The sequence below is a fragment of the Podarcis cretensis genome (assembly GCF_951804945.1).
Source record: "Podarcis cretensis genome assembly, chromosome: 3".
NCBI lineage: Eukaryota > Metazoa > Chordata > Lepidosauria > Squamata > Lacertidae > Podarcis > Podarcis cretensis.
In genome coordinates this window covers 61,030,522-61,047,952 of record NC_137172.1, presented here as the reverse complement: position 1 = coordinate 61,047,952, position 17,431 = coordinate 61,030,522, and the positions used below count along the sequence as shown (strand labels likewise).

General features: G+C 41.8%; 1 protein-coding gene across 4 annotated transcripts in view; it reads left to right on the top strand.

The window, feature by feature from the left end:
- UTRN (utrophin) overlaps positions 1-17,431 on the top strand; it is a gene marked incomplete at its 3' end in the record, with an annotated part of 328,497 nt that overhangs the window by 201,884 nt on the left and 109,182 nt on the right. For all 4 annotated transcript variants that reach the window (XM_079970879.1, XM_079970880.1, XM_079970882.1 and 1 more), the window contains one exon: positions 16,615-16,787. In XM_079970879.1, coding sequence (XP_079827005.1) covers positions 16,615-16,787 — 173 coding nt within the window. The remainder of the gene's footprint in view (positions 1-16,614; positions 16,788-17,431) is intronic.

Below are 17,431 nucleotides of genomic sequence, written 5' to 3'. Positions count from 1 at the left end.
TTTTGTAAAGTCTGTATTTCTCTATAGTGCTTGTGGTCTTTTTTGCTAGAAAAATTGGATTCTGGGTGTCCACACATACAAAACTGAACTATGTTTTTGTAATTACACAGGAATCTAAACTATAGCTGGACATTCTGTTTTTGTCTCGGAATTAAAGTGTTTTGTATTTATGGTTTTGCATTTACATGCTTATTTCTTTGTCAAAGAGGAAGAATGTAAAGCTTCTGTTTATAAAGGGCTCCCCACTGCACCCCATGTATTTAACATGGAAGCGTGAGTTACAGTTGCAAGAAAATCCAATAATTAGTTGAGCTTTCTCATTGCAAGAGCAATTGTGTTACAGAGAGAAACATAAATGTCCAATAATGTACAAGGGATGCGGGTGGCACTGTGGTCTAAACCACAGAGCCTAGGGCTTGGTGATCAGAAGGTCGGCGGTTCAAATCCCCGCGATGGGGTGAGCTCCTGTTGCTCAGTCCCTGCTCCTGCCAACCTAGCAGTTCGAAAGCACGAAGTGCAAGTAGATAAATAGGTACCGCTCCGGCGGGAAGGTAAACATCATTGCCGTGCACTGCTCTGGTTTCGCCAGAAGCAGCTTAGTCCAATAATGTAGTAGTACATACGGTAATTGTGCACCCTTTGCTACAGATGCTCTCGTTCATGCTAGTCACATAGCCTTTAAATTTGCTTTAAAACAGTTTCCCCCACTGTAGTGGCTTCCAGATATCCCTTGACCATTTGGCCGCACTGGCTGGGGTCTGATAGCATTTGTAGTCCCAAACATCTGGAGGACATCAGGTAGGGGAAGGGTGCTTATTTAAGTGAATTGCAGAATAGCAGAGGAAAATTCTTAGAGCTGCTATACATTTTTGTGGAAAATGGAACCAGTACTGGCAACATCAGTATGCAGTCTTGGTCTGTTGTTTAGTTACACTGTGTCTGCTTAAGTAGGTCTAGGGCAGCAATATTTGTTAACCACGTCAGCTTATGTAACCACTGGACACAGGATGAGGAAAAATTGCCATTCTGGGTGAGATCAGTGATCTGTTTAGTTAGCAGTCTGGTGACAGTCGTCATGCAGATACCACAAGGGAGACCAGCAAGCATGACATGATGGCAATATCTGCTTCTAGTTTTTTATTTTGAAGGTATATAATAACTGAACATGAGATTTCACTTAGTACACAAGAAGAGCCATACTCACAGGAAGCAGGGCTGCCATACATCCAGAATTTCTCAGACATGTGGGAGTTGTCCGTTGGAAATAGCGCCCTGGTGAAAATTCTGACAATCAGGAAAACCTAGGCGTATGGCAACCCATTTCAGAAGTGTTTATTTTTGGACGAATTTCCTTTTTTTAAAAAGCACAACTTTGCCCCCCCCCCCAAAAGAAAGCTCAACAATTTTCACTTTTTGAAATATTGTAACCCTACAGGGTGAAAATAACAGCCCTTTCCTGGTCTTTTCTTCATGTAAGCATTTGGTATGTTGAGGTGACTTGACTTTTAATATTAAACCTGGTCTTTATTTATCTAATTGTGCCAAACAGGTATATTTGTGGCATTGCAAATAATTATGGCAATGATTTATTTTTATTTTTCTGTTGAAAGCTGTTAAGGTGTACAGGTAACAGTGAAATTAGTGGGAGGGAGGTGGATTTGAGAAGCCCGCTTTTGTTTTGCATTTCCGCATCTAACTGAAATGCTTGGATGTTTAAAATGGGGACCGAAATGGCCCAAGCTTTTCCAAAGGTTTCTTCATATGTCTGGTGATGTTGAATAGAAACCTCCATCTCTGTTGCAGCTCATCTGGCATACATTATCATCTTTGCTATGGAACGATGTTTGGATGAATGGCAGTGTTCACATTTCATGCTGTTTAGTGTGATGAGTATGAACTGGAATGAGCAAGATTTAGCCTTGCATTCCCTCCCCCCACCTCTTTTCCTCTTACATGACTTGTAGGATAGAATCACAGACTCAGAACTATAGAGTTGGAAGGGATCATGGAGGTCCAACCCCTTGCAATCCGGGAATCTTTTGCCCAAAATGGGGCTTGAAGTCATGACCCTGAGATTAGGAGTCATTCTCTACTGACTGAGCTATGTATCATGAGCCATCTTGCCAGTCAGAGGAGGCATTAGGCAGATGCATGCAGGAAAAGGCTTTCAAGGGCTGATAGTTAGGATAGAATCACAGAGGAGTTAGAAGGAACCCCAAGGTCCATCTAGCCAAACCCTCTGCAAGACAGGGTCTTTTGCCAAACATGGGGTTTAAACCTACGACCCTTAGATCAGGCATAGGCAAACTTGGCCCTCCAGATGTTTTGGGACTACAACTCCCATCATCCCTAGCTAACAGGACCAGTGGTCAGGGATGATGGGAACTGTAGTCCCAAAACATGTGGAGGGCTGAAGTTGCCTATGCCTGCCTTAGATTAAGAATGTTTTACTGATTGAGCTATTGGAGGGGAGATCTTACTTTAATTTTTATTTAAAGTTGGATTGTTGTGTTGTCCAAACTATAGGTTGTTGATGGTATGAACTATGGTTAACATAGCTTCATAACTGTTTGAAGTTGGCTTGTTCAGGATCTGAGCCGATTATGTGATAAACCACAATTACAGTGGTACCTCGGGTTACATATGGTTCAGGTTACATACGCTTCAGGTTACAGACTCCGCTAACCCAGATATAATACCTCGGGTTAAGAACTTTGCTTCAGGATGAGAACAGAAATTGTGCTCTGGTGGCGCGGCAGCAGCGGGAGGCCCCATTAGCTAAAGTGGTGCTTCAAGTTAAGAACAGTTTCAGGTTAAGAACGGACCTCCGGAACGAATTAAGTACTTAACCCGAGGTACCACTGTATATAAATTTAAGGATGCAAGGGGAGCTCCTGAAGTCTCAGCTGTGAGGGAGGAGGGACTCTTTGGTCCAGTTCATGCATAGTGCTAAACTATGGTGTAGCATGACATGCAAACACCACCTCTGTGTTCCTATACTATGGCTAACATTTCACAAACTTTTTTTTAACAGCAAAAGCAACCTTTCCCACACAAGTGAAATAAAAATCTTCAAACGTTCTTATTCATTTTACTAAGTCTGCAGCAGCACTTTCAGAGTAGTATTCCTCTGATCGCTACCTGTTTCACAGGGTTTGGGCAACTGCACCCTGAGCAGCACTGTGATGGACACACTGATGTCAAGCGAAGCCATTGGCGGGTTTAGATGGAACTGATATGAGTAAGAGTTGCAGTGCTGAGAGGCTTTGTCACTGTTCAGTTTTCAGAAATTGCTTGCTTGCTGGGAAATATAGCGAAGCGTTTTGCTTGTACGTCTCCTCCATAAGATGTAAAGGAAACATTGGCAAAAATTGAAATGTGCACTCTCTTCACTTTTCGAATGGAATTTCTTTTTCTTTTCTTTTCTTTTCTTTCTGTTAGCAAATCGGAAGTGATTGCCTAGTAGCAAAACTCCAGGTGTCAGGTTTCCTGCTGAAATGAGAGCAAAAGGCCTCATATGAAAACGATCTGTGTGTGTTGAGACTGAGGTAATGGAAGCAGAGCAGCAGCAGGCTTTGGCGCAAGATTTACTGTTACTTTAACCGTTTTTGTTTTGTTTTAATGTTATTTTTTTCCAAAGCCGTAGTCGGGAAGAATGAATGTTTGGGTTTCTTTTGGAAGAAGAGAATGAGAGAAGTTGTAAAATAGCAGGAGCTGATGGCCCAGGATTTTCCATTGCTCTATAGGTACTAAAGTTTTTTTCAGTAAGGGAGGGGAGGCCTCCAGGAAGTGGGAGTGGGCTTAGCTTCAGAGGAGAGCAAAGGGTGGTGGAAAGGAGGGTGCAGATTAAAATAATAAACATATCCTAGGGATGGATTGCCACACTGTTGCCAGAGCTAGTGGGGGATCTAAAGGACAGGATCCCTGCGAAGGTTGGGAAGATTATATATCTTGTGAGATTTTGCTTGGGAGTTTTACTGAAACAAAGTGAATAACGGTTTTTTCCTGGTGTTTTTTCCCCTCCTATTGGAAAGCAGAGCAGCATCCCCTAGGCTAGTCAGGCAGAGGGAAATGGAGTGAAACTGGCTTGGTTATTTCCATAGCAACACAAGTCTGCTGGCCACCAGGACAGCGTGTGTGAGAGAGAGAACAGGAGAAAAGAGGTAGCCTGTTTTCCAGCATTTGGTGATGCCTTTTTCCTTCAGACTGAAGTGCAATTTGTCCTACTTTAACTTTCTTCACAAGTTGGCTGTTGTTTTACAGCACAATTTTTTTTATTTTTAAGCAAAGTCGTTTGTAAATGAATGGAGAAACACTGGCAGAGTATTTTCCTTTCTTTCTTTTATGTGCCATGAGGATATAGCATCGTTTGCGGAGTGTAATTGAGACCAAACGGGTTGAGCTTGGGGCCCAGGAGAGAAAATATTTTGGGCCTGCAGATCATTAGTGAGGTGAGCAAAAGGGAATCCTGGGCGGTCTACGAGGAAAACATGCCAGCCTCATGGAACCTGGTTAATAGAACAAGTAGAATTAAGCTTACTTACTCTGAACTATCCAGCCTGAAAACAATTGGGCACAGTGGGGCAGCAGAATGATGTTGCGGCCTAAGCTGCCACTGATCAGGATTTTCCAAAGAACTTTGAAGAGGTATAGTTGGAAAAATATATGTATGCACACCTTTTGAAGGCAACAGACCTGATGATTTGAAAACCTTCGTTAGGAAGATGTAGGTGCCAAAGGGAGAGCGAAGAATGATTGGCCTGAACTTCAGCTTACGGGAATTACTGACAACATTTGAAAAGGTATGAAGAAGGCGAGTTTAAACTCTTTACTTTTCTTTAAAAAGAAGAAGAAAATTCTCACTATTCTTTTTTTTCTGGGAGAATACCCAGTGCCTCATAGGTTGTTTTTTTTAAAAAAAGTATTCTGCAATGGCATTTTTTCTTGTACTGCCTGTAGCATTAATTCAAACTCCTCCATATGCTTTCTTAATAAGTAACAGAACTATCCAGCAGTGCCCAGTTATGTGAATAAGGGGCCTTTTCATGGAGTGATGCAATTGAACACTTGCTATTCAACAGAAAGCATTTCATAACTTCTTGCTGAAAGAAATGACGGTAGCTTTTTCTTTTTGTTTTAAGTTTGCAAGTAGTTCAGTGGCTCCATCAAATGTGAACAGTGTTTTTCTCACCTTTCTTTTCTCTCTTTTACTCCCTTCAGATTGTATCAAGCAGCCTAATAAGAGTAATGCTGGGGGAATATGGTACTTTGGTCGTTCATTGGTTGTTCTTAAAATGTTTCCTTTTCTCCTAAGTACCAGAGATGTGTTTGGTATCTGAAAAATGCATTGATGCAGCAAATTCTAAACCTTGACTTTGCTTCTTTCAATTAGAATGGCACATCAAAAGTTGACATATAAGCAAAAGGAGTGAATTTTTTTTCCTAACCTGCATCTTTTTCAGGCTTCAAATTAATACTTAGAGTATCACTAATGTACACATGCTGTGCAATAGTACTACTATAATGCTTGTTGACACCATTGGGTTTTGCTCAGTGGAAGGGATAAGTTTCAAAGTAAGAGGCGAGCAAATATATTGAATGCTGCTCTTTTGGAGTTACCATTTATATAACTTTTGTGAATCCTACTAGCTAGCTAACTGAAATCAAACACAAATTGGATATCATACCAGTTGTTGGCATTAGAAAGAGATGTTTTGAGTGGCATTCGGAAACATATTAGAAAGTATGTGGCAATAATGGTTCTGTTTGTTTGTTTGCTTGTTTGTTTAAACACCCTTAGCATAACATGTGTAGTCTTAATTAATTGCTGTGTTTCACTTGATTTGAGAGCTGGTAATTATTACCAATAGCTGGACCGTGTGTTGTAATTGCAGCTATTAATTGTAAAAGTTTAGATCAGATACTGAAGGTTAGCAAGCTGTAGTGGCAACTTTAATGTACCAGCTTTCAATTAATTTAGTGATGTGTTTAGAAAGCAGCTCCTGTGTGGGCAGTTCTGTCTGCTTCTTTCAAAGGAGATCTGGTGCTTGCAAGTTTCAGTTTCCAGCTGCTAATGCCCATCCCCAAACCTCCCACTGCATTTTTACTCTAATAGTAACAAGTTCAGCACCTAGGAAATTGATGTCACAGATTTTGAACAAGGGGGAAAGTTGTAAATCATTATAAAAGATGCAAATTAGTGTTACTATTGTATTCACGTAAGGATAACTTATTTTGTAAAAATACATTACTTGTTGCTTGCTTATATGCTTATATATATGTGATGTTGCTGCAGCAGAATCCTGGCCATTTTAGTTGGCTATAGTAGTCAGAAATTTGAATGTGAGCCTTTAATTGGATTCCTACACATTTTCCTAATGACAAAGCAGTTATCACGTTGGTTGATTGTTGGGAACACAAGTTACTTGGCTGTCTAGGACAGTAGTTTCCAACACACACCCTGCCGGACCACTTGAAAAATGCTGAGGGTCTTGATGGACCACTTAATGAGTTTTCTACCTGTTGTAGCAATTGTAGGGCACTCTATGATTTTTAATTGTATTTTCGTCGTTTCTTTTATTTCTTACATATTGCATTGTATTACAATTTGAATTCCAAAGAGCTCATATTGTAATACAACAAAATACAAAATCCTGTCCATTATTTCCACTTCCTCGACTTCCCTGGGATACCAGGAAGCACAATGGTCTTCAGTCAGCAAGAGAGTATGCCTAGGTAGTGGGGAATTGTGTCCAATTTCCTGGGCCATTACTTTATTCTAGATCAGGGATGGGGAACATGTGGCCCTCCAGGTGATGAACTACAACTCCCATCACCACTTACTAGTGGCCATGCTGGGTGTTGTAGTCCAACAACAGCCAGAGGGCTATAGGTTCCCCATTGGTTTTCTAGAGATTGACCAGGATTTTGACAGAGGTGTGACCATGTTAGTAAGGAACTCCCTAAGGCCTAAATGGGCAGCCTCTGAGGGCAGACCAGTACAACCCCAGATAAGACTGAGGCACTGTGAGTGGGTAGTTCCTTAGAGTCTAGACCAGATGGATGAGAGGTTGCCTAGTCTTGATGGGGTTACACTCCCTCCAAAGGAGCAGGCACACAGCTTGGGATACCTTCCAGATCCATTGCTGTTAGTTGAGGATCAGGTGGCCTCAGTGGTATGGAATGCCTTCCTTGAGCTTTGGTTGGTAACCCTTTAATTATTCTGAGCACTTGGGGGCAGGGGTGTGTGTGTGTGCGTGCGTGCGCGCGCACACACACCATGCACGTGTGAAGGTGAATGGTCATGTCTTCACTTAGAGCAGGAGTGTGATTTGTTTTTGTCTGCCTTATTTTTTTCTCCTAGCACTTATATGGGACTGTTGGCTCATAGCAGTTAAAAGACTAAAATGGGAAAAATCAGAAAGTAATTCTATAGTTCTGGCTTGTTGTCAGAGTCATTCTTTGTGTTACCAAGGCTCATGTATGTGTATGTATATGTTCTGGAGACTTCAGAAATAAACATTCCCACACTCCAAAATGCTGCTATTAAAAGGATGAAAATTCACCAGGTATTAGCTATTGGAGACCCTTTGCTCAACATGAGTGTCTATGTCTCAAGCTGCATATCACTATTCTGAAGGTGATGCAGACTGTATTGGGAGGTTCCTGATAAGGTTTTGGGTATTATTTAATGACCTTGCTTAAATGGGAACATAGAAGATTCTTTTTTTAAAAAAAAAAAAAACACCAGATATGATATTAAAACAACTTGAGCTCTTAAGTAATTTCATTATGCTTTTAAAAAAACAAGCATAACCAATGGCCCAACAGTTACACTTTGATTTACCTATACTTTATTCACAATTGATATTATTCTAGGCAGTGTATCTTTTAGTGACAGTTTTATAAGGATTTAATAGCTTTGTTTACATCCATGTCTACAAGCTGCTTGAGTACAATAGTAGTTCTGTGCAAGGGTTAGCATGCAAAGCTTTCTTTTACTGTGTGGTTCTTCCTTTCTAAATTTACAGTGGTACCTCGGGTTAAGAACTTAATTCGTTCTGGAGGTCTGTTCTTAACCTGAAACTGTTCTTAACCTGAAGCACCACTTTAGCTAATGGGGCCTCCTGCTGCTGCCGTGCTGCTGGAGCACGATTTCTGTTCTCATCCTGAAGCAAAGTTCTTAACCCGAGGTACTATTTCTGGGTTAGCGGAGTCTGTAACCTGAAGCGTATGTAACCTGAAGCGTATGTAACCCGAGGTCCCACTGTACATTCATTTGTCTACAGTTATAGGTGTCTGTAAATAAAGACAAAGTTACACCTATGTTCTGAAACATGGAAACTGGACCTGTATTGTTTGTAATTTTCTGTGGTAGGTCCCCCTCCCTCCATCATTTGATGCAGAAGAACAGATATTTAACATGCTCTTTACCCTGCTATGCTGGAAGCAGGAGAAATAGGAGCTGATTTATTGTAGGAAGGGATACCTAAAGCGTTGGATTCAAAATGCTGCAAGCGGCTTTGTCTGCCCTACAGAGCCAAGGGTGCTTTATCAATGACAGCAAGTCCCTGTTAGCAGTGACCAAACAGAGATGCTCCTGATTACATCTGTATGGAAGGAAGCAGTCCCACTGGGTTGTGCTTGTTGTGTATGGATTGAGGCTTCAGCTTCCCCTGAGAGATCATGCCACAGGTTTTACATTTTCACTTGCAAACAAAACGATCAGCAGCTAAAATACTTTTGGTGAGCTACCTGGAAAAGGTTTATTCTCAAAGGGGTTTGCTTCATGTTAATTTCAGATAGACTGAACCCTAACCACAGCTTCAAGTAGTTTCCTTGGGTGCAGCTGGTGGTTAGTCACACTAGTGCTTTGGGGTTTTGCCTACTTGTATGTATAGACTTGTAGCTATCTTGATGTTTTTATACGTGTGGTGATTAGATCCCCCCCCCTCTTTTTTTTGGCTGGTGCACATTGGTAACCTGTAAGGAGGAAAAAAGTTTGAGTTTAAAAACTTTATCAGGAGCCTGAAATTAAAAGAGAACAAAATTAGAAGACTGGCAGGTTGGCAACGCATTTGTACCAGTCTGTAGACAAGATAATTGGGAAATGAACATATGGGGGGAATTTTGTAGCCCTCCTTAATTTTATGAAATTTAAATTTCAAGCATTGGATGCCTTGTTTGCCATGTTGCCTGTCAAAATGTAGCAGCATTAACTATTTTGTGTCTTTATTTGTATGTGTCTGTACAATTGTACATGTCTGAGGAGACTTGCACATATCAGAGGGTGGATGGACCAGTATGGAGTGCACATAGGGTGTGAAGGTTGTTGAAAAATGTCGGAGGGTAGGGTGCTCTTGTGCTTAGGTCCTGCTGTGAGAACCGGACGTTGGGCTAGATGGGCCATTGACCTGATCCAACAGAGCTCTCCTTATTTTCCTATGAAAGGATTCTCCCTAAAGATTAGGGTGTGAGTCATATTGTATTGGTAGCCCACTCAGCTTTGTGAAAGCAGCGGCAATTTATTTATGTGTTTACCTGTCAGGGAACTGCCATCGGAGACAGGAGAGGAGGTAAGGCGCAGCAGCGATGCGGGAGAAGGACACAGTAGGGAGAGAGAGCTCACTTTCGCTGGGGAAGGAGATAGGCGTTACGCTAGGAAGAAAGGGGAGGTTGAGGGAGCTTCGGAGGGAGGGCTCCGAGACTGTTCCAGCGAGACCAGCGGGGAGAGCACAGAGCCTTCGCTTGGGACGCCCACTCTGCGCAGAAAGCTTCCGCGCAGGGAGGCTAGGCGGAGACTTGGTGTCAAAGAGCTTTTATGTTGGAAAAAGTTCAGGAAACGCCCACTGACGGATTCTGCCAGTGATTGAGACAGCCACGGAGGAAGGGCTGTCCAGCCGGGGAAAGGTTTGACCAAACTACTCAGCTTGGAGCAGTTTGTGGCTTACGCACAAGCAACCCCACATCCCAGTACATTACCCATATTAAAATATCCTAAGCACTATGCTTAGAAAAACACATGCCAGCAAAAAGTATCGCAGTCTACACAACTGGGTACAAAATGAAGGCAATGGTGGTGAAAGCAAATGAAGGTGAATGAAGCAGGTGGAGTAGTTTACACAGGGAGCTGCCTTATACTGAGTCATACTGTTGGTCTACTGGAGCTTAGTATTGTCTACAGTGACAGGCAGAAGCTATTTAGGATTTCAGGCAGAGGACATTCCCAGCCCTACCAGGAGATGCTGAGGATTGAACTTGGGATCTTCTGCATGCAAAGCAGATGCTTTAGCACTGAGCCATGGCTCTTCACCTTGACATGTTCACCCTTTGCAGCATTTACCTGTTCAACAATCTGTTTGAGTTTGTTTTCCTCAGGTACATTCAGGAAAAAAGCTAGCCTGTTTCTGAGAGTTCTGGTCCTTGTCATATTGCGATCTAGGAATGCTAGTTCCTAGTTCACCAAGCATGATTGAGAGTTCTCTGGAAATTCAGTTGCTGTCTCCTCCTGCCAAAACAAACAACTTCAGGAGTAAGAGAGGGTTTTAGATCAGAATCTGGGCAGGGGGAAAGCAACTAACGAAAACATTTGCAAGAAACAATCAAAGAACTGACCCAGAGAGAAAAGATGACTTGCCAAACAAATGACAAGCCTGGCTGGGTGGTCTCTAGTCACATAGTTCACGGCAGTCAAAAAGCGTTCCATCAAGAGTAAAGGTTAGCATTAAAGAATTTCTGTGCCTGCACCATACAGTAGCCAGCTTTGTAGTCCAGACTTTCAGAGGGAATGAGGATTCAAATGAGAATTTCACTGATAGCAAAGAGTTAACGTTAAAGAACTTTTGCATGTGAATTTATAGAACCGGTCAGCCTGAATTTTGCCTGTGCACGAACAAAATCTTGTTTAACTTTCTGAGATGGTGAAATGACATTCAGTTCATAATACATTTGAGTGGGAAGATGTATAGTCTAAATTACGTAATATTTGTTGTTGTTGACATCTCTAGTTTGTTTGCTTTTTAGTGCCCACCAAAGGGTTCCATATTAATTTAATTACAATTCTACCTGTAATTGTACTTGTAATTTTATTTACGGCCATAGGCCCATACAGGTAAAAACGACACATAAATAACAACTTGTGCATGTGGGGAAAACAGCCACTAAAGCACCACTATAACAATAAAATACTATAGAATAGAATGGCATACTACGCCTTAGTTAGCTTGTAGTGCCCCTTGGCGTCGCTTTTGGGTAAGGACAGTGACCAGGAACCTTGCCACTTTCAGGGTCGTATGAGTATCCTTATCCTGCAAGATTTGGGCAAGGTGGAATTTTGATGGGGTGCCCTCTAGTTTCTGTATGATTGATCCCAACAAATTTGCCCGTGGCACATTAAACAGGGGGCAAGTGAACATAATCTGCTGGAGCGACTCCGGTGTCTCCTTATCACATTCGCACATGGCGGGGGCTTGGCCCTTTGAGAATCTATGTCTCAGGACGTTGGAGGGAAAAACGTTGAACCTCGCTTTGGTGAAGGCCAGTCTATGGGCAACAGTTGAAAGGGAGGAGAGGTATGATGGAACACAGTAAGTTAATGTGATACCAATGTTCTGAGGTGAACAAACACCTCCCCCCAGCATATAATTTCGCTGTAAATCGATGTCATCCAGTCTTTGGCGGATCAGTCTTTGAGCAGTAATTTGGTCTAGTTTTAGGGAATCTGAAGGAGAGATTCCATAACTCAGGAGTTTGGCATGAATTCTACTAGTCCAAGGGCTAGAGAATTCATCTCGCCATAAGCATTGGACAAGGTGATGGTTTGGTAGTCTATGCCACAATGATAACCAATAATTGAAGACTTGCTTCCACAGGCAAGTTTCTAAGGATGCGATCTTCAATTCTAGTCGCATGGCTGCGTTGCTTACGCACAGAGGGAGCATTAGGAGCCGACGTAGAAATTGATTTTGCAGTGTCTCGAGAGGAGCAAGATCTGTCATCACAGCCCAAAGCGGGGCAGCATAAGCAAGCACGGCAACCACTTTTGCCTTGAACACCTTTAGGGCCGAGGGAACGTGCAAAGCTCCATCCGAAAAAAAGAATCGGAGGAGCGCATATGACAGAGTTTTGGCCTTGTTAAGTAGGTGTTGAATTTGAGCTTTCCACCCCAAATTGTATTGAAAAATAACTCCTAGGTATTGAAATTTTAGAACTTGCTCTATTTTTGCTCCACCAAGCTTCCATTCGTATAATCTCCGGCTTCTGGAGAAAATCAGAATCTTGGATTTAACATGGTTGATGGTTAATTGGTTGAGTTGACAATACGTGGCAAAGATCTTCAGAGCTCTGATTAGTCCAACACGTGTATAAGATAGAATTACCGCGTCGTCCGCATATAAAAGGAGTGGGCAGCGGTAGTCCGCTAGTCTAGGCGCGTGTATACTTAATGAAGAGTTAACTAGGGGTGCTCGCATGTCGCTGATAAATAGGTTGAATAGACAGGGAGCCAATATACATCCTTGGCGCACTCCCTTGTTTATTGGTATCGAATTTGTGAGGTCGCCCGCAGGAGTAAGTCTCACTCTGGCAAGGGTATCTTCGTGGAGCTGACTTATAAGCCATAAGAGTCTTCTATCAATGCCCTGTTTCGCAAGTTTCTCCCATAGGATATTTCTAGGAACACTGTCAAAGGCTGCCTTTAGGTCTAAGAAGGCAGCACAAAGGTAGCCCCGGGGAGGAGAGGAGTACTTCCGTGCGAGATGATAAAGAACTATCGCATGATTGGTTGTAGAGCGTTTAGTTCTGAACCCTGCTTGTTCGTGGCCAATCTGATTAGTCTCATCTACCCATCGCAATAGTTTAGTCAGCAAGAAGCTGGCATAAATTTTCCCTATAATCGAAAGGAGGCTGATGTTATGGTAGTTTTCCGGCTCCGTTGGTTTCTACCTGTATATCTTGTGACTGGGGAACAGCCAACCCATGGACCCAATCTGGCCCAAGCCATGCCCTGTGGCCTGCCACTGCCCACAATTAATTTACTGGCAATGACAATTTTGATATTGGCATTGGCAGTGCTAACACAACACTGCAGGGCCATGGGGCACCTTCGTTAGTGGTACACCTGCCCCTGGCCGACTGCTTCATCCATAAGAATGATGGTGCACCACACTTCCTGCTTCCAGCCTCCCAGGAATTCTTGTCATGAGTGTTCTCCTTTTCTCTTCACCTGACAACATTTGGCCCCATTGACAATCCTGCTGGTCCAATAGGGAGAAAGTGAAGAGGAGGAGATGGAAGGGAAGGTAGAGCAATAGATGGACTGAGTGAAACAAAAGAGAAAAGGGAGACAGAGATTCTAGGTGCCCATGTTAATGTTGTGTGACTGTGTGTGTGTGTGTGTGTGTGTGTAAGTGTGGATTGGCCCCATACACTTGGTTTTAGCATTCCCCACCACTAGCATGTGGCCCCAAAGGGTTGGCCAAGAGACAGTGCCAACCCTCAAACCAAAATACACTCCCTACCTCCACCATAGTTTGGTGTGTGTGTGTGTGTGTGTGTGTGTGTGTGTGTGTGTGTGTAAGCTGCATATACTGTATCCTTTCCTGATCAAATGGTCAGGGCTGCACAGGCATAATCTTCACAAGCTTTCATTTAAAATTTGGAACTTTTTTCAAGGGGAAAAAAATGAAAATTCTTCTTAAATGATGATTCAGCAGTGATGTAGAGCCTTTCCCCTCATTGCTGTTTTCAGTATCAAGCTTTTTGTATTTTTCTGTTAGATACTATTATAGTGGTGCTAACCATGTAAAGAATGCTATAGCGACACCTTTTCATAGCATTACAATGGGTTTTTCTTCAATTTGGTTCCCTGCATTTGAGTTCAGAGACAGTACATGTATAAACAGAATCTACCCCAGATAACCAACCAATTGAGAAGCAAAACTACATCATAACTGTGTAAATGGAGAGAGACCGTGGGCAAGGGGTGATGAAAGGAAGTGCAACTTGGAAGAATGAAAAACCCTATGTGATTTCATTTCCACTGTGGAACGTTTTAAAAGTTCAGCCGTGAGGAGTGCTTGCTTCTGCTACCTCAGTTTTAAAGGGTCAAATTGGTGGGGACAAGGTGATTAACATTTCTGTCAGCTGCACTTATATTACTGATACTTGAGGAGTCAATCTGTGAGTCTGAATATATGTGAAGAAATCACTCTCAAATATCACAAGATGTTAAGGAGATGAAAGGGGTTGAAAAGGAAATAAATACAAAGAAGCTACATGTGGTTATGGAGAAAACACAAAAACCACTGCAAGAGTGTTCTATTAAACGTCACATAGTTCACTTGCAGCACCCTCTAGTCATTGTAAGAACGCACAGAGACCATGCAGGTGAGCCCCACTTACCACCTCCATCCTTCCTCTGAAAGAGTCCCACACTCCTACAGATGTATGTGTTGAGAGCCCTGTAAACAAGGAAGTACTTGCTGAGTGTCTAAAACATTTCTCTCTCTGAAGAAACAAACAATTCCAAGTTTTATTTCACTAACTTTGTTGAAGCGTCAAATGTGTCCCTGAGATTTCATATTTTCATCCATACATCTGTTTTCTTTTCCCAGTGAGGATAATTATGCATTCCACAATACCCTAAATGAACAGGAGCAGTCAATGAATTCTTAAATGCCTGTCGTATGAATAACGGCCATTTTTAGATGCTGTGCTACCCTCGTGGGCACCTGTGTAAAAGCTCACTCGGGAGAGAATGGAACATGCTGAAATGAATATGAAAGAATCAGTTCTTTATGGCATTCCAGGATTGTTGAATTTGATTCTCTCAAAAGGAAAATCATGTTTGTAGCATCACAAGGTTCCTGTAATAATCTTCACTGATTAATCCCATGGAGATATACTGTATGCCCCATGGCTTTCCCCCTATGTTTAAACATTCTTGCCCAGATGTTAGTAAGCAGTCATGTTGGTGTTCATTTCACAGTGCTTTTTGCTTTACTTTTGAAAAATAGAAGCTCCTCTTTTCTTGATTTCTTGGAGTTTTTTTGTTCTGTTTTACTGAAGTTTTTATAATTTGTTTTATGTTGTACCCCACCCTGTACTGGCACCAATGAAGGGCAGGCTGTACATCTTCTTAGTTCTTTAATAAATAATACATTCTGGGGCATCACACACACACATATTTGTATGCATGTTTTTATATAGAATATAATATATGACATGTAAAAGCTGAGAAGGCACATTAACTTGTGGGAAATTTAAAATGTTTTGGGGAAAGAACCACTAGACTTCTTTGTGTTCTGCCTCCAGCCTGCCAATTGGACATCCCTGTCTAGATCTCTAGACTTCCTTATAAATATTTATTAAGTCTACAGTAGGGATGGAGAAACTTGCGGCCCACCTTGTATGGTTGGACTACAACTCTTATCATCCCTAACCATGGCTGATGGGAGTTGCAGTCCAACAACATACAGAGGGCCATAGGTTCCCCTTCCTTGCTACAAGGCATAACACACTGACATAACTTCATGTTGCTCCTTGCATTCGGCAATTTCAGAAATGTAAGTTTCTGAGTCTTGGAATCTTCTGAAGACTTGTATCAAGAATCATTATCATCATTTTAAAGAAATACCAATGTGATTTCAAAAACAATAAAACAAGTAACATATAGCAAAACATAACAAAACAATATCATATTTAAAAAGCAGCAATAAAACTTCAGTATCAATTACAGCAGCTAGGAACTGGTATTAGCCGTCAAGAAAAGCTCATGTAAAGAGGCAGGATTTTAGCTTTCAGGAGAAGCATCCAGATCTCACTGCCCACCTGCTCTCAACAGGGAAATCATTCCAAAATGTAGGCAGAAGCACAGAAAGCCCTTCTCCATACAGCTATAAAATTCTATCTTCATTAGTTATTCAATTCAAGATGGACTCTACTTAGCACTTTATACTCTTGACCATGATTAGTTGGCTTAATGCTTTGGATACTGGATGTGTTATTTCAACCCTTCTCAGTTGCTTATTCCATATGGGAATGAGTTTAGCTCTCTGGCTTTAGTTTACTGGTGATACAGGGCTGGGGGAGTTGTAGGGGAGAAATTGCTTTCTCCTTGGGACTCTTCAAGTGCTCCTAAAAGCAACCTACACTGTACAAGAAATCATTGCCATCTGGATCTGTCTTAAATGGCTTGTGTTAACATGAAGTAAGTAATTTATTTTGAAATCTTTAGTATTCCTTGCGGTAAATGTTGACAGCGATACTGGCATAATTATGTACTTCATTGTGTATAGGAAAATTGTGGTGCATGCTAGGGAGATTGACAACAATGCGGCCTTATGATACTCATCTGAACAGTTTGTTCTTGAAGTAGCATATTTCTTCTATTCCTTTCATTTTTTTCAAGAGCATATACTGTTAGGCTAAACAGAGATCTCTTTTATGAATATCTGAATAGTAGCATTAAAAAAAATTATTCCTATGTGGTAACCTTGGTTTTTGATAGGGAGATAGGGGAATTCTGAATAGTTCATTATCACTTTCTGAGTACAGTATTAACACAAGTGGGCTTTCTTTTCTTTCTTTCTTTTTTGTTTTGTTTTTGTTTCCTAGGATATCCAGGCTGAAATTGATGCCCACAATGACATCTTCAAAAGCATCGATGGAAACAGGCAGAAGATGGTAAAAGCCTTGGGAAACACTGATGAGGCTGCGTTGCTCCAACACCGCATTGATGACATGAACCAGCGCTGGAATGACCTGAAAGCAAAGTCTGCTAGTATCAGGTAAAATATGATTTGAAAGTTACATCTGAATCAGGGCTGCTTCCTGTGATTCACTTTTGTACAAGTATGGACACAGCTTAAAAATGCACCAATTTCATGTTAGCGCCATCCTATCATGCGCAGGCATGTCCAAATAAACATAAGAGCCCTACTGGATCAGGTCCAGGGCCATCTTGTCCAACATTTTCCTCTCACAGTGGCCTACCAGATGCCCATGGGAAGCCCACAAGCAGGGCTTGTGTGCAACACCATGGTCCTCACCTGTGATTCCTAGCACAGAAGCATTTTGGTTCCCAACAGCGGAGGCAGACTATAGCTGTTAGGGTTAGTTGTCATTGATTGCCTCATCCTTGATGAAATTGTGTAATTCTCTTTTAAAGCCTTCCAAATTGGTGCTCATCTCTACCTCTTGTGGGTACAAATTCCACACTTTAACTTGAAGTACTTTCATTTCTGTATCCTTAATCTTCCAACATTCAGCTTCATTGGACGTCCCCTAGTGCTGTGAGAAAGGGAGGAAAACTTTTCTCTGTATGCTTTCTGCACACCATACATCTCTATCATGTCACCTCTTACTTGCCTTTTCTCTAAACTAAAAAAAAAAAAAAAACCCTCAGGCAAATGCCATGGCCCCGGGGAACCAG